The following is a 23,899-nucleotide window of genomic DNA, read 5'->3' on the forward strand; positions in this document are numbered from 1 at the left end:
TAAATGCTTGCCAATATATATTTTCCTTCTTTTACAGGATATGGACTCGTCTGAGCAAGAAGGAAATGGGGCGGCTCCTGAATCTCTTCCCCCTCCACCACCTGTGCCTGCTGATGTGGTTCCAATTAAAGTAGAACCTGATGCTGCGAAGAAGAAGGTTGCACTACAACCAATGGCCAGGCGTGGTACTGGATCAAAGGGGCAAAAGATAATTGTTCTCACTAATCATTTTAAAGTGAATGTGGGCAGTACTGATGGTTATTTCTTCCATTACAGTGTATGTGATTGGATTTCTTGTCTACATGATTTTCTTCTTTTATTCTCATTTGTTGTTTGGCAAACATTATTTATTAATGTAAGTTATTCAACAGGTCTCTCTTTACTATGAAGATGGTCGTCCAGTGGACGGTAAGGGTGTTGGGAGGAAAGTGATTGACAAAGTGCAGGAGACCTACAGCAGTGAGTTGGCTGGGAAGAATTTTGCCTATGATGGGGAGAAAAGTTTGTTTACTGTAGGATCCCTTCCGAACAACAAGCATGAGTTTACTGTTGTACTTGAGGATGTTATGTCGAACAGGTTGAAATGTACTTTAGATTGATTCCTAGTATATAGACTGCTCCAAGTTTTTACAGTTCTAACTTGTGGTATCTTTTATGTTCAGAAACAATGGGAATGCTAGCCCTGATGGTAGTGGCAGCCCAAATGAGCGCGAAAGGAAGCGAGTAAGACGGTCTTATAATTCAAAGACGTTTAAAGTGGAGATAAGCTTTGCTGCCAAAATTCCCTTGCAAGCAATTCAAAGTGCTCTGCGAGGACAGGAGTCTGAGAACACACAAGAAGCACTGAGGGTGCTTGATATCATATTAAGGCAGCATGCTTCTAAACAGTGAGATTAAATACTACTCTGTGCATATATGTACTTTTTGCAATTTTAGTTTTGGTGCTGGATGTAGTATTTATTCTGACATGACCTTCACTTTCACAGGGGATGCCTACTTGTTCGCCAGTCTTTCTTCCATGACAACCAGAATAATTTTACAGACATTGGAGGAGGTGTCCTTGGCTGTAGGGGTTTCCATTCGAGCTTCCGAGCCACGCATGGAGGCCTTTCATTGAATATTGGTTAGATTCTAAATCTCAAGGTGCTTATGCTTTTGCGTGCGTTATATTTATTGATTAATTACTTGTTTCACATTTTTTTTTGTTTCAGACGTGTCAACTACGATGATAATTCAACCAGGTCCAGTAGTTGACTTTTTACTTGCTAATCAGAATGCAAAAGACCCCTACTCTGTTGACTGGACTAAGGTAATAAACACCCTTTATTTTTTCAATGTAATTTTGAATTTGTTTGCATCATTTATTTATTATCTAATTGCTATTGTTGGGAAACCTTGAATAGGCCAAAAGAGTGCTTAAGAATCTGAGGATTAAAGTTAGTCCATCCAACCTGGAGTACAAGATCACTGGGTTGAGTGAGCAAGTGTGCAGAGATCAAATGTATAGTTTCCCAATTTTATACCAGTGCATTTTCGTTGATTTGTGTTAAGTTGTTTATTTTATTTTGTGTTGTGGTGCTTGGAACTTGTGAGTAATTATTTTATTTGATGTGTACTGTTGCCTTTATTTAGGTTCTCTATGAAGCAAAAAGGTATGAAGAATGAAAATGGTGAAGCAGAGACAGTAGAGATTACTATATATGATTATTTTGTCAACCATCGAAACATACAGTTGCGTTATTCTGGTGATCTCCCATGCATAAATGTTGGCAAGCCAAAGCGTCCCACTTATATTCCCATTGAGGTGATAATGTGGACTGTTTTGTTCTGTCAAATGATAATTAATGAATGTTCAGCAACTAATTCTGGTCTTTGTTTTGTTGTGTATATGTTGTGATATTGTAGCTTTGCTCTTTGGTGTCCTTGCAACGCTATACGAAAGCTCTGAACACTATGCAAAGAGCTTCCTTGGTTGAAAAATCTAGGCAGAAGCCACAAGAAAGGATGAATGTGTTGTCGAATGTAGGTCACATTTTGAAGCTTCTGAATCACAGTTTCATTTGTGCTATTACTCCTTCACCATGAGTTTTGCAAATTCTTGTGCAGCTTTTACGAACCAGTAACTATGGCGCTGAACCAATGTTGCGATCATGTGGTGTTTCTATAAGTTCTAATTTCACCCAAGTTGAAGGTCGTCTTCTACAACCCCCAAAGGTAGACTTATAGTACACGTCTTTGTGAATTGTTCCCTTATATTACAAGCATTTGTGGTTTTTGTTTGAGGCATTTATTTATATTAATGTTTGTAGTAATTGGGTTATCTTTCAATTTCAGTTAAGAGTGGGCAATGGTGAAGATTTCATTCCAAGGAATGGGCGTTGGAATTTTAACAATAAGGTCATTGCTCTTAGTAATTCTGCAGCTTTCTATTTTATATATGTTTGATCTTTTATTTCTAAAATTACTTATGCTTTCATAGAAATTGGTGGAGCCAACTAGGATTGAAAGATGGGCTGTTGCTAACTTTTCTGCTCGTTGTGATCCAAATAACATTGTGCAAAGTCTGATTCGGTGTGGAGAAATGAAAGGAATTGTATGTCAGCATCCACTTTTTGTCTTGATTGTTTTGGTTTGCTTGTTATTGTGATCCGAATAACATTGTGCAAAATCTGATTCAGGGTATTCATCTTGTTGGCTTAACATCCTTTGATACCCTCTTTTCAGAAAATAGATCCTCCATTTGATGTATTTATTGAGATGGGCCAAAATAGACGCCTCCCACCGGTTGCTAGAGTTGAGAAAATGTTTGACCTTATACAATCTAAACTGCCTGGAGCTCCACAGTTTCTTCTGTGTCTGCTTCCTGATAGGAAGAACTCTGATCTCTATGGTGAGCTGAATCTTTTCCGTTCATATATCGACATGTTTTGCTTGATGTAATTTCCTTGCATTTAACATTTAATTTTTTAAGGTCCATGGAAGCAGAAAAATCTTTCTGAGTTTGGTATAGTGACTCAGTGTATGGCACCAACTAAAGTGAACGATCAGTACCTTACAAATTTGCTTCTGAAGATAAATGCTAAGGTTCTGTGTTATCAAAAATTTTTCCCCATTGCTTTAAGTAGTTCTAACTTCTGTAACTATGTCAGTATGTTTATCCTTCTCTTTGCAAGTAAACCTGCTAATATCTCAATCTTTTTTGCTTGCAGCTTGGAGGATTAAATTCAATATTGACCATTGAGAGATCAATTCCTATGGTTTCAAAGGTTCCAACTATCATCCTTGGTATGGATGTGTCGCATGGCTCACCTGGGCAGTCGGATGTCCCTTCGATTGCTGCGGTAGATATGACATAATCCCTTACTATTGTATTTCATTAGTTTCCATCTGTTGTAACCATCAGGTTTTAGAATTTTTTGGTTTGAATTACATTTAATTGTAGGTGGTTAGCTCCAGACAGTGGCCATTGATTTCCCGCTATAGGGCAGCTGTGCGTACACAATCTCCGAAGCTTGAAATGTTAGATTCTCTTTTCAAACCATCTGGCAAGGATGATGATGGTATCATGAGGTGTGTTTACATCACAAAGTTTTAGGGCTAATTTGGAAATTTGACCAAAAATAATATTTTGTGGTAGAAAATTTTCTTGTAGATTGTAACTTACGTTGTTTGTTGTGTACTAACATGTATTCCATTGATAGGGAAGCTCTGTTGGATTTCTACTCAAGTTCAGGGAAGAGGAAGCCTGATCAGATAATCATATTCAGGTTATTTTTTGTTTAAGATCATTATACTGTTTCTCACGTTAAAATGAACCATATATAATTTGAAGAAATCATCAGGAGTAGAATTTTTGCTGTTTATCACCTATTCCACATTTTATGTTGTTTTTTACTCGCCAATGTGTCTCTTGTATGTTATTTCTTGTGAGTTAGTTTATGGATATTTTTTTCATAACTCTCTGTTGTGTTTTTATTGAGATGCTTGTGCTATATTGCTCTCTTGCTTTGATTCAGGGATGGGGTCAGCGAGTCTCAGTTCAATCAGGTTTTGAACAAAGAACTGGATCAAGTTATAGAGGTATGCTGTAGTTCCGTATGCTTTATTGAGATGCTTGTGCTATATTGCATTTTTGCTTTGATTCTTGCCCTTGTTGTATTAGGATAATAATTTGTGTAGAACATTTCTACTTTATAGGCTTGCAAGTTCCTCGATGAGACCTGGGACCCAAAGTTTGTGGTGATTGTTGCACAGAAAAACCATCATACCAAGTTTTTCCAGCAGGGATCTCCGGACAATGTGCAACCTGGTTAGTCTCACTCGTTTTTTATGTGTCAATTTTTACCACTGTTATAATCATTAGAAACCGATGCCATTTTAATCGATGCAGGAACTGTGATTGACCGAAGTGTATGCCACCCGAAGAACAATGATTTTTATCTCTGTGCTCATGCTGGGATGATCGTAAGTTTTATAGGAATTTGTTTTAGTTGATTCATGGTTGTGGATGATTTTGTAGTTGTCCCAGTAGTGCAAAATCTCTCTGATAAATTCATGACAAGGGCTAATGTTTATATAATATATGGTCCTTGTTCAGGGAACCACAAGGCCAACGCATTATCATGTTCTCTTGGATCAGGTTGGCTTTTCAGCTGATGATCTGCAGGAACTTGTCCATTCTTTGTCGTATGTGTAAGTGTATATTCACGCTATTTCACATTACAAATGATTAAGTTGTGTTCAGTGTTGCACTTGTATTTTGGGACCATTGCAGGTAGGGTTGCACATAATTCGGATTTCAATCCGATCCGGATCGGTTTTTATCCGATCCGGTTTTTTCCCGTAGAAAAAAAACCGGTTTATAAAATAACCGGTTCGGTTTCTAACCGGTTTGGAGGGCCGGATATCCTAACCGGTGTAACCGGTTTCGGTTTTAAAAAAACCGGTTTTTTTAAAAAACCGGTTATAAAAAAACCGATTTTAATATTCCAGATTGCTCATAGGGAACCGATTCCCCCCAAGGGGGTACCGATTCCTCACTGAATGGTTTGGCTCCGAGATTTCCAGAATGCTCGGAGGGAACCGATTCCCCCATAGGGGTACCGATTCCCCCTTATTCAACGGTCGAAATATTTGAATTTTACACTTAGGGAATCGATTCCCTATGAGAGGGTACTGATTCCCCCACGCTCTAAGCATTTTTATTAAATGTTTTCACACTTAAACGGCTATATTATCTTCATTAATTATCACTAACGTTCAGAAGTGATTCAAGGTGTATTTAAGCAAGCTTAGAAGTCATTGATCAAAGACAAGAAACATCAAGCAACTAGAATCAAGAGAGAATCAAAGAGAAAGCATCAAACCTCAAGTTCGATAAATTCAAATACTTAATTGAAATACTTAATTAATTCAACATAATTGAAATACTTAAATACTTCCAAGTTTGATAAATTCAAATACTTAAAAACTTCCAAGTTCGATAAATTCAAATACTTAAAAACTTCAAGTTCGATAATTGAAACAAAGTTTACGATAATTGAAATAAAGTTATAAAATAAACTACATTGCCATCTCTTCTTCATCATCTTCGCCTTCTTCGTTTGGAGGGGATATTCTAAGTTCGACTTCTTCAATGTGTAAGTTTGCTTCCAAATCGGCATCAATTGCATCTTCTAGGGTGGTGATATGTTGCTTACGAGCCGCTCCATCCAAATAATCCTTTAAACAAATGCATACTTCCACCGACTCGGGACTTAGTCTTGATCTCCGTTGCGATATAACCCTGCCACTAACAGAAAAAGCGGATTCCGAAGCTACCGTAGAAGCTTGGACGGTTAGTAAATCACGGGCCATGGCGGCTAGAATCGGAAATTGTGCTTCCTTTTCTTTCCACCAAGCCAAAATATCCAAACTTTCAAACTCTTCAAATGTCATTTTTGATAGAAAATCGCATGACATATAATTTCCCAACTCGTTACTTGGGGTGGTAGTACGTGATCGTTTGGATTGGGAATTTACAAGAGTGTTAAAAAGATTCAAATTTATGTTACTTGGATGTCTACTAGATGATTCCGCATTCATTCTCATTTGATCGTGTATTACACTACTTGATCCGTATTTATTTAAATAAATTGCAAACATGTCTCGAAAACATTTGTTAAAATAATTTATTTGGTTTTGGACAAAGTTGGGTTCATCATCGGTTAGATTAAAAGCAAACGCAATTTGTTCAATTAGTGTTTCAACCCCACCAACATTTAACGTTGGGTTTAAAGCGGCGGTACAAGTAAAAATGGGGGGAATCTCCTTAAAATATTTTAAAAGTTTTTCCTTCATTGCAAAGCCAATTTCTTGAAAAACTTCGGTTTCAAATTCAAAGTCATTTAGTCGGGTAGCCAACAAAAATATTTGATTAAGAACCAACGGGCTAGTAGGGTAATAAACACCGGATAAAAAAGTTGTTGCATTTTTAAAAACCTCAAGCAAATCGGTTATTTTGGCTATAGTTTCCCAACTCGAATCCGGATAAATGTCTGGGACATGACCCCTCTCGAAAAGCCGATCGTGAAATGTTTGCAATGTTTCCCTTTGCCTTAAGGCAGTATGCATCATCATCCAAGTTGAGTTCCAACGAGTTGGACAATCCAAATTAGGACCCAAAGCTTTTTTATTAACAGACTTACAAAATCGTTTATAATCATTTAGTCTTTTGTTGTTGTTACAAAGAATCGATTTTATCATTGTTTTAAATTCTAATCTAATTGGCTCAATAACCTCCAAACCGGCTTGCACGGATAAATTAATTATGTGTGCAACGCAACGGGTATGAAAAAACGCACCGTCTAAAATCGGTGAAAGTAATATTTTCAATCTTGGAATCGCGTTTGTATTATTCGATGCATTATCAAAAGATATAGAAAAAACTTTATTTTCTAATTTATAAAGACAAATTACCCGTTTTAAAAGTGTAAATAAATTAGCACCGGTATGCGGCTCACCGAATAATTCAAACGCGATTGTTCTTTTCATCATTTGCCAATTATCTTGATCTAACCAATGTGACGTAAAGGCTAAAAAAGAATTTCCGGTATTATGAGGGGAACTCTAAACGTCACATGTAAGCGACACACCATAACGGTGTTCTTGGAATCCTAAAATCATTTTTTCCCTCGCCGTACGCCACATTTTTATAGCATCTCTTCTAAGGGTAATACGACTTACTTGAGTATAACGTGGTTGCATTAGTTGTTGAATTGTTGTCGTGAAATCTTCATCATCAAAGTGGTCGAACGGCAATGCTTTTGTAATCACGAACTTTGTAAACGCTTCTCGTAATTTTTCGTTGTCGTAAACAAAAACACCACCTTGCGGTGTAAGATTCGATTGACTAGGATCCGATCTTGAGCGAAGTGCCTTGCATGATTTTGTCAAATGGTTCTTCAACGTTGTGTTTCCTTCCGATGCAAGAAACTTTAGACAAAGTTTACAACGCGCCCTCCTCGAGCCATTTGACATCTCACATAAATCGTAGTGATCCCAAATATCTTTGTTTCGAGTGTGTTCGATCACTCTCACGACTTCAAGGTTTCCCCCGACGGAAGATTCAGCAGTGTTACTCATGATGAATAAAAAATTACAAAACTAAGATTTGAGAGATGTTTAAGTGTTGTGTAATAAGATTTGAGAAAGTTGTAATCAACCAAATACATCCCCAACCTATTTATACATGTTTAGGGTGGTAAAATGGTAATTTTTTAAAGAAAAAAACGGTCAAAAACGGTCACAAACGGCTATATTAACGGCTAGTTTTTTAAACCCAGACCGGTTTTTTTTTCCGGATAAAAACCGGTTTTTTAACCGGTTTTTTTCAAACCGGTTTTTTATCCGGTAAAAAAATCGGTCTAGGTTTTTTTCTCCAAACCGGTTAAAATAACCGGTTTAAAAAAATCCGATCCGGTTAAAAAAAAATCGGTTTTTCCCAAAACCGGTTTCGGATATTTTTTTCGGATATTCGGATTTTTTGTGCACCCCTAATTGCAGGTATCAAAGGAGCACACCGCCATCTCTGTCGGTGAGTATATTCTCGAGTTTCTACCCCTATTTTTCTTTCATTTGGTGGTTCTTTTAATTTCGTTTCTTATATGTGGTTGTTTCTAATCTTACATTGTACTTCCTATCGGTGCAGTTGCTCCTATTTGCTACGCCCACTTGGCGGCTTCACAGTTGGGACAATTTATGAAGTTTGAGGATGCTTCTGAGACATCGTCGAGTCATGGTGGTGTTACTGCTCCTGGAGCCATTGCCGTCCCTCAGCTTCCTAGATTGAAGGAAAACGTTAGCAGCTCTATGTTCTTCTGTTGAGAAAGAACCACCTTTGAATCATTATTTTGCGTAGGCTTTTGGATTTAGCCAACTTAAGACATATTGAAGTTGTTTTCGAAGTAGACCTGTTTCGGACATTTTTTGGGGTTTTGTTAATGATATTTATAAACATGAATGGTTGTTGACTAATCATAGCCCTCTTCTCTAGTAGCTTGTTTTTTGACTTGCTCATCATTTGGAATGGCTATCCTTGACTCTTTCGTTTAGCTTGCTTGTGGTTTTTCATTCGTCATATTTTTATTATTGGGATGCTGATTTAACAGAGTATGTCTTGTACCTTTCACTTGAAAAAGAGTACTGGCCTTCTCGAATCAAGTTTATATATGATTAAACTACACAACCTAAAAGAGTCACATTGTTCATGTAAATTCTCCATAAATGTAATGGCTCTAACATAATATAGATTTATATGAAGTAAAAATTCATATTAATTCATTTTGAATTAGATATCTTTTGGTTTAATAACTTTAATCTTAAATTTTAAATAACTTCGATATTACTTTTTTTTTGGAGAACGGGGTTACAACTCAGCCATCCTAGACATTTTTGTCCAATCTAAGCCTGTCCACTACCGTTGTGGCCTGTGGGTGGGTTCAGATCTTGGTTCCTTATCTGTGTTGACCATGCATGTTTAGTAATAGTATCGGCAGCCTTATTAGCCTCTCTCGGAATGTGTGCGAGTACAACCGTCCAGTTCTTAAAAAGTACCTCAAAGTGTTGCAAGATGGTTAGCTTCCTTCTCTCCAAAGGTTTCTCTAATCAGGTTAACGGCTTCCTTGTTATCAGACTCTACCACCACCTTTCTTTCCCCTTTCCCCCAGACCATCTGTAGCCCTTCACGAATTCCCCACAGTTCAACTTCTAGAGTGGAGCATATCCCCACCTTCCTTGTGAAACCCCACATCTAATCTCCGTTATGGTTTCGTGCTAACCCTCCGCATGCTGCCTCCCCGGTATCAATCTATCTTGAGCCATTCGTATTGTTTTTGCACCATTGAGGTTCAGGTCTCTTCCATCTTAGAGGATTCTTCTGAGGTTTTGTTGCTTGGTTATTCCGACTAGATCTCGTGGTCTCTACGTCCACTGACATCCGAAAGGCTTTGTCAATAATGGGTTTTCTCTCTACCATCTCAGGGTTGAAGATAAAATTGTTCCTCTTGTTCCAGATAGCCCACACTGCTGAAATGAAAAAAGTTGACCGGTTTCTTACTTGATGGGGAGTCTATACACCTCAAATTATCCATAATCCAGTTTTTCATGCTGCTGTTTAAGAAGTCTTGTAGCCTTGTAGGGTTGATCAGTTCCATCCAGACCGTGTACGCCCCCACACATGGGGCAGCTCTCTTCCATAGTCATGTTTCGTCGGGCACGTTCTGAGTTGGTAAGTAAACTCTCTCTTCTGATGAGCCATAGAAGAGTTCTGATCCTTGGAATATTGTTATGTTTTGCTATGATCTCCCAGATTTTATCCTCCTGTATGTTGTCCGTGTTGGCAATGATTTTGTAGGCAGATCTTAGGGTGAAAGTGCGCTGCTCGGAGGCTGACCAGCCCGGAGAGTCAGCCAGGTTATCAGCCAGAGGAGGTGGAGTTGCTTCAAGTCTTCGAAGAATACTATCAGGAAGTAATGGTGTTAATTTGTCCCAATTCCAAGTTCCTCGTGATGTGACCAAGTTTCTGACTTTACGGTTGTTGTTCTGCATTGACTTTACAGTTGTTGTTCTGACTATCAGGAAGAGTTGTTGTCCTACGCCACTCAGCCAGTCGTCCCTCCAGAACTCAGCGTCTCTACCGTCACCAATATTCCAGCTTAGGTTGCTTCTAAAGTTGCTCCATAAAGAGCTGATGCTTCTCCAAAGCTGCGAACCTGACCGGTGCGGAAGAGTTTCAGGGATTCTCTCCTTTACTTTGTACTTGCTTCGTAAAACCTGCATCCATAAAAGGTCGAGATTATTAATAAATTTATAGGCAAGTTTAAAAAGAAAAGCTTCATTCTGCATTCTCAGATGCTTCAACCCTTGCCCACCCCCTTTAACCGGTTGCAAAGGATATCCCAATTTACTAAGTGGACTCCTCTTCTTTCACTAGTCTGTCCCCAGAAAAAATTCCGAATCGTCCTTTCCAACTCATTGCAAGTTCCTTTAGGCAGAAGAGTTGACTGCATGGTGTAATAAGGGATAGTCGGCAGAGCTGATTTGGCAAGGGTGATTCTCCCTGCCAATGATAAGGATTTCGCCTTTCAACCCGAGAGCCGATTTTTAACTTTTTGGACAATATGGTTGTAGGTGCTCTTCGAGACACGCACCAAGATAGGTGCCAAGATCTTTGACCTTATGAATACTTAACTCCTTAGCTAACGCGTCCTTAGTATGGGATGGGACGTTACTTGAAAAGAAGATACTCGTCCTGTGAAGGCTAACCTTCTGACCTGAACAATTACAGAATTTGCCAAGAAAGAACATCTTTTATAACATTGACTTGAGACCAATCCGCTTCCACAAAAAGGACCAGGTCGTCAGTAAAAATAAGATGAGATATAGCTGGATCGGATCTCGAAGGCTTGATAGGTTTCCAATTTCCGTTAATCACTTCAGTCGAAATCGCTTGAGCCAGCCTCTCGAGACAAAGAACGAAGAGGTAAGGTGAAATAGGGTCACCGGAGACCCCTAGTGGGTTTGAAGGGTTTGGTGAGCTCCTCATTCCAGATGATTTGAGTGCTCGTAGTGCTAATACAATTCATAATAACTTTCCTGAGGATTGTGAGTAAGCCAATGTTGATGATCGTGTCCACAAAGGACCACTCAAGCTTATCATAGGCATTCTCGAGGTATATTTTGTTGAAAATTAAAAAAAAAGAACAAGTTGGGCTGCTAAAACAAAATGGGGAATGTGGTTTTTAGTTCCTTTGCACTTTAGGGTTAATTACAAGTTTAGTCCTAAGTTTTAACTATAAATACCCTAGCTCATTTAGCTTCAAAATCATCCCAAAACATTTCTTTCTTCCTATACTAGAGAGTTTTCTTGTGAGTAGTGAGTGTTTTGTAAACACCTGTAAATTTTCTCTCTTAGTAAAAGATCTGCAGCAACCGGAGACGTAAGCACAATTGGTTGAACTCCGTTATCAATTTTCGGGTATTATTTTTCCGCTTTTATTTCGTATTCTCACTAATCTTGTTATAGAGAAATTATTTGTACTCGGTTTATTTCCTAACAACTGGTAATCAGAGCTTTTGGTTGTGAATTTTGTCAATTTTTCTGCGAGGTTACTATTCATTACTATTCATGTGAATAGTGAATTTCGTGAATAGTGAAATTCGGTCGGCGATACGAGTTTGTCGACGGTGGTGTTCTAATACACGGTGGTTCGCAAGAATTGTCAGAAACGATCCAAAAGAAGCCAGATTCGAGTGGAAGCGATGGCTGCAGACGAAGGGAATGTGAAAATTGAAAAGTTCGATGGTGCGAACTTTGGCTTTTGGAAGATGCAGATTGAAGATTTTCTGTACCAGAAAAATCTTTATCAACCTCTCTCAGGAAAGCAACCAGAGGACATGAAGAATGAAGACTGGGCTCTTCTCGACCTACAAGCCCTCGGAGTCATCCGACTGACGTTGTCCCGAAATGTTGCTTTCAACATAGCAAATGAAAAGACCACGGCGGGTCTTATGGCGGCTCTCTCCAGTATGTATGAGAAGCCATCAGCCTCAAACAAAGTTCATTTGATGAGGCGATTATTCAATTTGCGGATGACGGAAGGGGCATCGGTGGCACAACACCTAAATGAACTCAACACAATCACAACCCAGTTGAGTTTAGTGGAAATTGAATTCGATGATGAAGTTCGAGCTTTAATTCTCTTATCATATCTACCAGACAGTTGAAATGCTACTGTTACAGCAGTCAGCAGTTCTTCGGGAAATAACAAATTAAAATTCGACGATGTTCGAGACCTGGTATTGAGTGAAAAAATTCGACGGAGAGAATCGGGTGAAGCATCAACCTCCTCAGCCTTGCACACGGAGTCTAGAGGGAGAACTTCAGAAAGAAATTCAAATCGTGGCAGATCGAAATCCATAAAAGGAAAATCAAGAATAGGAAATAAAGATTTTACCTGTTATAATTGCGGTAAGAAGGGTCACTTCAAAAGAGATTGCCGAGCACTGAAAAAAAATACCGGCGCACAAGAATCTGCCAACATGACAGAGGAGACAGGTGATGCCATGATTCTAAGTGTCAACAGTCTGATTGAATCATGGATCTTGGATTCAGGAGCGATTCAGGAGCATCTTTCCACTCCACCCGTGCCAAGAAATCATGGAGAACTATGTCAGTGGTGATTTTGGGAAGGTTCATCTAGCTGATGATGAAACCTTGAAGATCGTCGGAAAAGGAGACATCCGACTAAAGTTGCCAAACCAGACCACCTGGAAGCTGACAGGAGTGAGACATATTCCTGGCCTCAAAAGAAATCTGATTTCTGTTGGACAGCTTGATGGAGAAGGATACAGTACAACCTTTTCAGGCTGTGAATGGAAGATTACCAAAGGAGCACTCGTCATTGCTCATGGTAAGAAGACTGATACTCTTTATGTAACCTCAAATTTAGAGAATATCATTGCAGTATCAGATGCTGATGGAAAATCAAACTTATGGCACCAAAGACTTGGCCATATGAGCGAGAAAGGGATGAAGACATTTTTGTCAAAAGGGAAGCTGCCGGATCTAAAGAATGTAGATGTCGGACTATGCGAGGATTGCATCTTTGGCAAACAAAAGAAAGTCAGTTTTGCAAAGATTGGCAAGACACCCAAGGCAAAAATGTTAGAATTGGTTCATACTGATGTATGGAGACCATCTCCAGTTCCATCTCTTGTAGGCTCATTATATTATGTCAACTTCATCGATGATTCAACAAGGAAGGTGTGGGTTTATTTTCTGAAGAATAAATCAGAAGTGTTTGATACCTTTAGAAATTGGAAGGCCATGGTGGAAAATGAGACTGGTTTGAAAGTCAAGCGTTTGAGGTCTGACAATGGAGGAGAGTACAGAGACAATAGATTCAGAGATTTCTGCGCAAACAATGAGATCAAGATGGAGACAACAGTTCCCAAGACACCGTAGCAAAATGGCGTAGCAGAGCGCATGAACAGAACTCTGAATGAACGTGCCAGAAGTATGAGGATACATGTCGGATTGCCCAAATTTCTATGGGCTGAAGCTATCAACACTGCAGCTTACCTGATCAACTGTGGGCCCTCAGTTCCTTTGGATGGTGGAATACCAGAGGAAGCTTGGAGCAAGAAAGATATAAACCTTTCACACTTAAGAGTGTTTGGTTGTATTTCTTATGTACACATAAACTCTGCTGAAAGAAGCAAACTTGATGCTAATTCCAACAAATGTGTCTTTGTTGGTTATGGCGGTGATGAGTTCAGTTACCGGTTTTGGGACTACGAAAATCGGAAGATCATCAGAAGCAGAGACGTCATTTTCAATGAGAATGTGATGTACAAAGACATGTCAACCGTAGAATCAAGTAGCTCCAACATCGAAGCTGAAACAAAGGAATTTGCCGAGTTCGAGGAGATTTCTGGAAATGATGTTCAGATCAATCCTGAAGCAGTTCAAGAAGAACCATGCACACCGGAACTAAGACGCTCCTCCAGAATTCCTAAACCAACCCAACGGTATTCTCCTTCTTTGCACTACTTGTTGTTGACTGACAATGGTGAACCAGAGTGCTATGATGAAGCAATGCAAGTGGAGGATTCGGTCAAGTGGGAGTCTTCCATGAAAGATGAGATGGATTCGCTTATGTCAAATCAGACGTGGGAATTAGCTGAATTACCACCAGGCAAGAAAGCACTCCACAACAAGTGGATTTACAGAATCAAAGAAGAGCACGATGGGAGCAAATGATACAAAGCAAGATTGGTTGTCAAAGGCTTTCAGCAAAAAGAAGGTATTGACTACAATGAAATTTTCTCTCCAGTCGTAAAATTGTCTACAATCAAACTGGTGTTGAAAATTGTAGCTGTAGAGAATTTACATCTTGAGCAGTTAGATGTAAAGACAGCTTTCCTTTATGGTGATTTGGAGGAAGAAATCTATATGAGGCAGCCAGAAGGCTTCATAGAGGCATACAAGAAAAACCTGGTATGCAGGTTGAAGAAGAGCTTGTATGGTTTAAAACAAGCTCCTAGACAGTGGTACAAGAAGTTCGATAGCTTCATGAGTAGCAGTGGTTTTATCAGATGCCAAGCAGATCATTGTTACTACATCAAGAGGTTCGACAACAGCTTCATTATTTTATTATTGTACGTTGATGACATGCTCGTTGCAGGCTCAGACATGCAAGAGATTATACATTTGAAGCAAAAATTGTCGAAGCAGTTTGCTATGAAGGATCTGGGCGCTGCAAAGCAGATTCTTGGGATGAGGATCAAGAGAGACACAAAGTCGGGGACTTTGATGTTATCACAGGCTGAGTACATCAACAAAATACTCTCCAGGTTCAACATGCAAGATGCTAAACCAGTAAGTACACCTTTAGGTGTTCATTTCAGACTCTCCAAAGAACAGTCACCAAAGACGGAGGAAGAACGTGCACACATGGTGAAGGTCCCGTATGCCTTAGCAATTGGAAGTCTGATGTATGCCATGGTTTGTACCAGACCAGATATTGCTCAAGTAGTGGGAGCTGTTAGCAGGTACATGAATAATCCAGGCAAAGTACACTGGGAAGCAGTCAAATGGATCCTCAGATATCTGCGAGGTACCACAAACAAAGCACTTTGTTTCAAAGGTGGAGATACGATACTGACATGCTATGTAGATGTTGACTTAGCCGAAAATGTTGACATCAGAAGGAGCACTACATGGTATGTCTATACTCTAGGAGGAACTGCAGTGAGTTGGGTTTCTCAACTACAGAAGATAGTTGCTCTCTCCACAACCGAAGCAGAATATGTCGCTGTTACGAAAGCCAGCAAGGAGATGGTCTGGCTCCAAAGTTTCTTGGAAGAGTTAGGCAAGAAACAAGAAAACAATGTCTTGTATTGCGACAGTCAAAGTGCTATCCATCTAGCAAAGAATCCGTCTTTTCATTCTAGGACGAAGCACATACAATTGAGATATCATTTTATCCGGTCTCTTCTGGAAGATGGGATTTTGAAACTTGAAAAGATCAGTGGAGCTCAAAATCCGGCAGATATGTTAACAAAGACGGTGACCACGGACAAACTGAATTTGTGTCCAGCTTCAGTTGGCATGCTAGAATAACAATACCAGAAATGCTGCTGCATCGATCGAGGTATGAAGACGGATTAAAATCAGTCTTCAAGTGGAAGATTGTTGAAAATTAAAAAAAAAGAACAAGTTGGACTGCTAAGTAGCAGCCGGCTGCTAAAACAAAATGGGGAATGTGGTTTTTAGTCCCTTTGCACTTTAGGGTTAATTACAAGTTTAGTCCTAAGTTTCAACTATAAATACCCTAGCTCATTTAGCTTCAAAATCATCCCAAAACATTTCTTTCTTCCTATACTAGAGAGTTTTATTGTGAGTAGTGAGTGTTTTGTAAACACCTGTAAATTTTCTCTCTTAGTAAAAGATCTGCAGCAGCCGGAGACGTAAGCACAATTGGTTGAACTCCGTTATCAATTTTCGGGTATTATTTTTCCGCTTTTATTTCGTATTCTCACTAATCTGGTTATAGGGAAATTACTTGTACTCGGTTTATTTCCTAACATATTTTGATGGCCATCCACCCTTTCCTCCCTTTTTTTCACCCGCATGGAGTGGACAAGTTCTTGGGCTAACACAATATTATCAATAATCGAACGTCCGGGAATAAAACTTGTTTGGCATTTAGAAACAAGCTCAGGCAGGATCGGCTTGATTCTGTTGACAATCACTTTAGTGATGATCTTGTAGAGCACCAAGCAGAGGCTGATAGGCCTAAACTGCGTAATGGTTTCAGGGTTATCCACTTTGGGAAGCAGAACGAGTAAAGTACTGTTTAAGGACTCCTCCATGGTACCACCTTCAAGAACATGCTTCACAAGGCGACAAACATTACCCCCTACAGTCTCCCAGTTTCTATGATACAAGCTCGCATGAATGCCATCTAACCCCGAGGCTTTCAAGGCCCCCATACTGAAGAGCGCGCCTTTGATCTCCTCATTACTGAAGGGCCTGCTAAGAGTATTAAGCTGAACACTAGTAAGACTAGGGAAAAGACCACGAGACTCGTACGGTTGAGGATTATTGAGCTCACTAGTAAACAGCTTCTCGTAGAAATTTCTAGTATGGTTTTCAGAGTCTCCTGATCCGAACACCATTGCCCAGAGGGCAGTCTAAGTTTAGTAATCAATTTCCTCCTGTGTTTGGCTACAGAACACATGTGGAAATATCTCGTATTCCTATCTCCATGCTCGATCCACTCGCACCTGGCTCTTTGCGCCCAGAGGAGTTCTTCCTGCCGTAAGATGGTGTCTAACTCCGTTCTCAGCTCTCTCAAGATCAGAAAGGGTAGTAGAACTGTACCGGCGTTGCGCCTTGTCAATACCTCTGAGACGGGCTTGGATGCGCTTTTTCCTCTGGTTAATGGAACCAAAAGTCTCTCGGTTCAATTTCTTAAGATAATGACTCCATACTATCGTTCACATCCCAATTCGTCTTCAGAAAGTTCTAAAAATCCAGGTGATCCATTCGAGAAGCCAGGAAACGGAAGGGTTTTTCTTTATTGTGATTGCTGTTCCTCTTTCTTTGGAGAAGGATTGGGCTATGATCAGACCCTAAACGGTCAATGTGAGTAACTCTGGTATCCGGGTAAGTTTCCATCCATTTATCATTCATGAGACACCGGTCGAGGCGTTGCCAAAGGTTTCCCCTACGCCACGTAAACTCTTGCCCTTGGTAGTAGATATCTAGAAGACCATTATCAAAAACAAAATCCTGTATCAACCTGCTGCACCCTCTGTTAAGCCTACTCCCACCAAATCTATCTTCAGGTCTCAGAATGCAGTTAAAGTCACCTCCACGGCTCATTTCTTTGAGTTTTCAGCTTGGAAAGGAGGTTCCACAAGTTTCTCCGGATAGAGATGTGCGGGCTTGCCTAGGCAGCCGTAAAGAAATTCCAATGAAGGCTATTGTGGTCTTTAAAACTACCATGGACATACTGGCTGGAGACCTGTAATAATTTTACATCAACTGACTTATCCCAAAGGATCCAGATGCCACTCTTGAAACCATTGACTTCAACTCTGAATGAATTATCAAAGCCAAGCAGGTTGACCACTTTGTCAGCTTTCCCCCCGCTAGTATGAGTCTCGAACAAGGCAACAACTCTAGGCTTGTGCATATTAACAAACTCTTGAAAATATCTTTTAAAGGAGGGTTTGACAACCCCCTGGGTTTTCCTGAACATGAAGTCCATAATCAAATAGGATTAGTTCCGTCGTGGACCCCAGTCCAGACAACACGCAGTCAGGCGTCTCTGTTGGCACCAGTTCCATGGTACACTGATCACGTAAGGTGATTTGTTCGGTTCTGTCCGGGGGAGCCAAATTATTAGTCGTGGTTGAGATGTTATGGATCCACTTGGATAGAAGCGGGACGTTCGGAGTCTTTAGTTCACTGGGTTTTACAACTTTTAAGCTCTTATTAGAGATCCTAGGGTTAGAGTTACCACGCTTGTTGATTCTCCATCTCTGAGCTTGACTAAGAGTTTGGCTATTTTCTCTTATCGAGATCGCTGTGTGGGAACCCTTTCCAATGTTCGGGATATGTTCATTCACCTGCGCCATATTACTGGCTTCAACCTGCATTTCTCCAGTCTGGTACGTACTAGTAGGGTTCTCAAGAATTTGAGCTACTATGGGAACATCGACAAGGCCACTTTCCTCTTTGTCCAGCTCAATAAAATCCTTTGAACTTTGACCCTGAGAAGCCTCATTGTCTCCACTATTCAGCAGCGGAGCAAAACGAGATTCCTGGATAGGGATACTTCCTTCCTCACTGGGTTTCGGAGTCTCTTTCTGAACTATCCCTTTCCTCTGTCTAGGTTGCACCACCATCCAAGGCCCGAAAGGGATGTCACTGTTAGGTTGTCTCAGTTGTTTTTTCCTGAGTCTTGTTACCAATATCATTCTCAGTGGTCTCGTGCTGGTTGACAGTCCAAACCTCCTTAGCATGACCGTATATTCCACATCCGAAGCAAATCTGTTGGAGGCCTTCGTACTCTATCCTTTGGATGAAAACATCAATACCCAAGCAAGGGATAAGTGGCTTGTTCAGGTCGATCACAACCGCTATTCTGGTAAACCTGCCTCTTTCCCCAGCGTAAGTATTGTAATCGACTTTGACGTCCAATGGTGTTGGCGATGGTTCTAATCAACATCTTGGAGTTATATGTATATGGAAGCCCTGGAAGGCGTAACCAAGCGATGACCTGCGAAGGATAATTCTCGGAAGTAGAGAACTTTCTTGACCAGGGTTGAACTGTCAAGTAACTCCCGTATATTGTCCAAGAGCCATCGGTTAGAACTCTGGAGTAATCCTCAAGATTTTCGAACTTAACCAAGAAGTAATCGTTGTCAAGATCGATGAGGTTGAAACTTCCCACCGGTTTTCACAGCGTAGTGATTCTGTTGGGAAGCGCTTTGTAGCCTATCTTCTTCCCAAACAATCTTCTGATAACCACTTGATTCATATTCCTAGCAATCAGATCATGAATCCTGTTGGAGAAGGAAATTCTTGGGTAATCTCCATAGCTGTCAATCTTGACATCCCCTTCTTGAAAAACAATATCCTCCTCGTGGTTATTAATATGAGAACTCTTGCCACTTCCAGTTCCATTGGCAGCCATGGCCGCATAGGTCAGTTTGCCAGGGTTCTTGTGATTTCCTGATTTCTTTCATACTTCTCCTGTTCGTCTTCACCGTCCTGCATGCATATGTCAGTTACGTTTCCTTCGATAACTGGTTCTTTCTCTTTGTTCTTGACTTTCTTTGTTGCCCCTCCTTCAGAGAAGGGGATCCCGGTCTCTCCAGGGAAGGATAAATCTGCACGTCCGGCGTACCGGTTCTCTGAACTCTCGGGGATAGAGTTTCCTCAGCTATAGCCTATAACTTTGATATTACTATTTAGTTGAAATACGACTCAAAAGCTCATTTTGTGAATAAATGAAGTAAAATTCATTATTGTAGAAGGAATAATATGGTAAAGGGGTTTGGGCGAATTCATAATTGAGAGAATCCAAGAGAAAAAAGAAGACAAAAAATCAAATTGGATTCAAACGTGGGACAAAATCATAAACTTTAATGAAGAATTTCTTCGTCTTCTCAACACGTGGAAACGATGGCTTCTTTCCAACCTAATAAATTGTCTTTTATTTATTTTCTTTCTTTTATACTTTTATATTATTTACATAAAGTATTTTTATTTTGCATTATCAAATTTTTTAATCGAGCTGGATAAACCTCGTTCTTTCGGTTTATATTCTATCGTAAATTAAAAATTAAAAATTTTATTCCAAGAATTATTAAATTAGTGGAATGATATGAAATTTTTATACGAATCAATTGATTTTATATCCAATTATTAAAATATAATATTTTTAATTTGTTTCATTAAAAATAATATAAAAATGTAATAATTTTTCAATTGGACTGATGTTTAATTGACACTTGATACAGTCTAATTAATTATTTTATAATATAGAAAGAGTACTTAATCAATTATGATGCGATCTATTGAATAGTTTCAATGGTAAAAAAATATTTTTTTTTCATGGAAGATTAAAAATTCTAGATATGATTTATGAAAGAGAAAATAATCTCAGTGACTAAAAATGCCTTATAATATACAATTTTAACCAACTTTTTTTTGGATTTGCCAAAATGACCAACTAAATCGCAATGCGATCGATAATTCGCAACGCGATCTCCGGTATCGCAAATCAGTTTCCAGATTCGCAACGCGATTCTGACTATCGCATTGCGATTTTCCAAATTCGCGTTGCGATTTTCCGACTATCGCAATGCGAATATGTAAATCGCAATGCGATTATGACTATCGCAACGCGATTCTGACTATTGCAACGAGATTCTGACTATCGCAACGCGATTCTGACTGTCGCAACACTGAATTTCAAATTCGCAACAGGTTTTAGTTTCGCAACACAAATGTTTTGGGTATGTATATAACTACGCAGCAGAAGCAACTCATAACCTAAATCCCTAAATCACAACTCATTCCATCTCCATCTATCACTCTCTCCGGCGACATCCGTTCCTATATCCAACGACATCCTTCCCCATCCGGCAACATGTTTTAGTTTCGCAGCTCGTTTGTTTAGTAAATTAATTTACAATAATGAAATCATCTAATGTTGATCATGTTTGGATAGATTTGTATTTTGGAGGGTCATGGGAGAATGTTCATGGTGTTTTACAATATATGCCTTTACCCATGAATCTTCAACTAAAACTGTCATTAAAAAAGTTAACTTATGAAACTCTAATGTTACGTGTTGTAAATAAATTGAATTTAGAGCCCTTAAGTAGATTTAGGTTATCTTATCAGAGAAAAGGTAAAGTTTATTTGTTAACCGACAATGAAGATGTTGAACGATTCATTGCTTACATTAGTGTTTCGCAAGATGATGTTACATTTTATGTTGTTGAACCTAGAAGTAGTGAAGTTGGGTCAGTAGCGGGTAGTAATCAACTAAGTTTTTCAACCCCAGTTTATGGTGCTCAAAATTTAATGGTTCCACCATAATTTCATCACCAAACAAATTTTGTTTCACCACATTTCCAATACCAAACACAATCTCAAAACCCACAACCTTTCCCTAATCCAAATCCCTATCAACTTTCAGCATCAAATTTCGGTTTTCGTATTAACCAGTTAGACGATGATGAGCCAACAGAAAAAATTGTGAGTACTAGTCGGTATTCAAAATTTGATCTTGGTCAATACCCGGACTTTGATCTTGGTTAATACTCGGATTTTGATGATGTTTCAGAAGAAGAAACAGACCCTGCGTGTAATGATTTTGATATTGGTCAATACCCGAATTTTGATGATGAAACAACCGTTGCCGAGGAAGATGTTGTTGATGATAATGAGGAGGAAGTTACGACTGTGAATGAACATGTTGAACATCCATTCTGTAATTCATATAATCCTGAAGAAGAAAAAGAAGAAGAAAAAGTTCCCGAAGAAAAGAAAATGCCACGGGAGTATAACTGGAATATGCCAGAATTACTTTAGATACCGGAAGAAGAGTTGGTAAAAATAATAGTTGATTTTAAAAACACAAAAATTATTCGTATCAAGAAAGATGATTGTTTTGATACAAAGGAAGACTTGGAGATAGCTTTGTATACGAAATGTGTGGAAGATGGCTATCAACTAAAAGTTAACAAATCAAGCAAAGATCGTTTCGAAACAAGGTGTATGATTGACAAAAACTGTACGTGGCGTATGATTGCAAAGAGGATAAAAGATTGCGAAATGTTTCAAATTAGGACTTTTATTGATAAACATACATGTTCAAGAACCCAAGTTTTTCCTCACCATAGACAGGCAAACAAAAAGGTGTTGGGTGGTTTTCTGGCTGAGTTAATGTTTTTGAATGGCAGGGTATATCGGGGACATGAAATTATGACTGACATGAATGCTCGGTTCAAGATTAGTATCTCATATTCTCAAGCTTGGAGAGCCAAATGTTAAGCCTTGGAATTGTTGAGGGGGTCGCCAGAAGCATCGTTTGCCCAACTGCCGGCTTATTGTCACAATTTAAAGCTGAAAAATCCTGAGTCGGTAACTCATATCAAAACAGATAGAGATGGACGCTTTGAGTTACTGTTTATCGCCATTGGTGCTGCGGTTAGTAAATCAATATAATTTTGTTGACTCATTTTTGTTAGTTACATGCATTTCACATTTAAATGATTATATTTCTTGTGTATATGATTTTGTAGATTCGTTCGTTTATTACTTGCATGCGCCCAGTTATTATAGTTGACGGAGCACATTTAAAAGGTCGATACCTTGGAGTAAACTTATTAGCAGTAGCCATGGATGCTAACAATGGGATACTGCCAATAGCTTACGGGGTTGGCAAATCTGAAACCTCTGATTCATGGACATGGTTTATGGGGCATCTTAGGGATTGCATAGGTCCTATTAGCAATCTGACAATCATATCCGATAGGGCAAACTCAATTGACAACGCTGTTAGAAGGTGTTTCCCAGATGCTTTTCATGGACTTTGTGGTGTTCATTTGTATAGAAATCTAAAATCAAGGTCTGCTGGTATAAAAAAGCATAAATGGACATATTGTAAGGCTGTAAAAGCTTATCGGGAAGTGGATTTCAATAAGCATATAAACTGTTTAAGACGTGTTTTGCCTCAGTGTGCTCAAACACTAGAAGATGTCGGGTTTGAAAGATGGTCAAGAGTACATCAACTTGGAGCAAGATATGGTTTCATGACGTCTAATAGTGCAGAATCAATCAACGCTCTAAGTCGTCATTCCCGGAAATTACCCATTACTATGTTAATGGAGTTTTTTCGAGCCTCTATTCAACAGTGGTACTACAAGAAAAGAAACCATGCATGTATTATTTCTTTAAATTCGTAACTTATCATATATTTTACTAAGTATTATTTATTTAAATTTACAGGAACATTGGAACATCGTATTACACCATGGACTGGAAAAAAGATAACGAAACGTGTTGTGAAGTCAACGTCATGGAGAGTTGAACAATGTTCAAACACTTTGTTTGAAGTACTGGATAATAACTTAAATGGGCTTGTCGATCTAAATACAAAGACGTGTAGTTGTATGAAATAGAAAACATCTGGTTATCCGTGTGGGCATGTTATAAAAGTTGCTCTTCATCTAAACCAAGATGATTCAAGCGCATACGCTATGGATTGCTACACTACAGAATATATCGAAAGACTTATGTCGAGATTATCTACCCTATTCCACATCCTTATGAGTGGGACATACCAAATGATTTACAAACAGTTTAGCCACCAGCCATGGATAGAAGGCTACCTGGCCGACCAAAAAGTCACGATCGTATACCGTCTAAGGGTGAAGAGAAGAAGAGATCGACATGTAGTTGGTGCAAGGAAAGTGGTCATACAAGGTTGACATATGTATCACCAGTGACATCACAATCATCTTTTCCTCTACCAAAATATGGATCCTCTACCAAAATATGGATCCTCATCAAAATCCAAAGCTCATATGGTGTCAAGAAAAAGGCAATCAAAATCGCAATCAAAATCAAAATCCCAATCACAATCGGCTTCACCTTTTGGGTCTATTAACTTAGGTGATTTTTAAATGCAAACGTTGTATTATATGTAAACTTTTAACATTTTCAGTTAGGCATGTATTAGTAACTTGAGTTTGAACATTGCTATGATCTGTTCAGTTGTTATCACTTATTACACATTCATTTGAATATCGCAACGCGAATTTGACT

The 23,899-nt window shown here is 39.1% G+C and overlaps 2 protein-coding genes across 4 annotated transcripts; one reads left to right on the top strand and one right to left on the bottom strand.

Moving 5' to 3' along the window:
* LOC120196200 (protein argonaute 4-like) lies at nt 1-8,440 on the top strand. 3 transcript variants are annotated; one of them, XM_039198060.1, is made up of 22 exons: nt 1-277; nt 372-577; nt 663-887; nt 987-1,123; nt 1,212-1,309; nt 1,404-1,501; nt 1,633-1,804; nt 1,906-2,022; nt 2,107-2,214; nt 2,335-2,397; nt 2,480-2,593; nt 2,725-2,890; nt 2,972-3,084; nt 3,210-3,341; nt 3,443-3,570; nt 3,702-3,767; nt 4,017-4,080; nt 4,198-4,309; nt 4,391-4,464; nt 4,598-4,692; nt 8,044-8,078; nt 8,189-8,440. In XM_039198060.1, exons 1-22 carry the CDS (start codon nt 41-43, stop codon nt 8,362-8,364), a joined length of 2,736 nt encoding a protein of 911 aa, XP_039053991.1. In that variant the 5' UTR covers nt 1-40; the 3' UTR covers nt 8,365-8,440. The 3 variants fall into 3 exon arrangements, with proteins under 3 accessions (XP_039053991.1, XP_039053989.1, XP_039053990.1); XM_039198058.1 differs by having other exon boundaries at nt 3-277; nt 8,044-8,074; XM_039198059.1 differs by lacking the exon at nt 8,044-8,078 and having other exon boundaries at nt 3-277.
* Nucleotides 8,441-9,621: 1,181 nt separating this feature from the next.
* Nucleotides 9,622-16,722, bottom strand: LOC120196158. Its single transcript, XM_039198031.1, has 4 exons — nt 16,113-16,722; nt 10,689-10,811; nt 10,410-10,597; nt 9,622-10,311 (listed from the first exon to the last, which is right to left on the bottom strand). The coding sequence occupies exons 1-4, from the start codon at nt 16,720-16,722 to the stop codon at nt 9,622-9,624; spliced, it is 1,611 nt and encodes a 536-aa protein (XP_039053962.1).
* Between the last annotated feature and the right edge of the window lie 7,177 nt (nt 16,723-23,899).

This window comes from Hibiscus syriacus, unplaced genomic scaffold (assembly GCF_006381635.1).
Source record: "Hibiscus syriacus cultivar Baekdansim isolate YM2019G1 unplaced genomic scaffold, ASM638163v2 tig00117027_pilon, whole genome shotgun sequence".
Lineage (NCBI taxonomy): Eukaryota > Viridiplantae > Streptophyta > Magnoliopsida > Malvales > Malvaceae > Hibiscus > Hibiscus syriacus.

What these genes read in the sequence shown, in the direction of transcription:
- LOC120196200 (XM_039198060.1), top strand. Translation starts at nt 41, where the DNA reads ATGGACTCGTCTGAGCAAGAAGGAAATGGGGCGGCTCCTGAATCTCTT. An exon ending in GATCAGATAATCATATTCAG is followed by an intron (nt 3,768 to 4,016) that starts GTTATTTTTTGT and finishes GCTTTGATTCAG; the next exon opens with GGATGGGGTCAGCGAGTCTC. An exon ending in GTCCATTCTTTGTCGTATGT is followed by an intron (nt 4,693 to 8,043) that starts GTAAGTGTATAT and finishes CCCTAATTGCAG; the next exon opens with GTATCAAAGGAGCACACCGC.
- LOC120196158 (XM_039198031.1), bottom strand. Translation starts at nt 16,722, where the DNA reads ATGGTGTTCGGATCAGGAGACTCTGAAAACCATACTAGAAATTTCTAC. An exon ending in TATGTTAGGAAATAAACCGA is followed by an intron (nt 10,812 to 16,112) that starts GTACAAGTAATT and finishes GTAATTGTTCAG; the next exon opens with GTCAGAAGGTTAGCCTTCAC. An exon ending in AGATCTTGGCACCTATCTTG is followed by an intron (nt 10,598 to 10,688) that starts GTGCGTGTCTCG and finishes TATCATTGGCAG; the next exon opens with GGAGAATCACCCTTGCCAAA.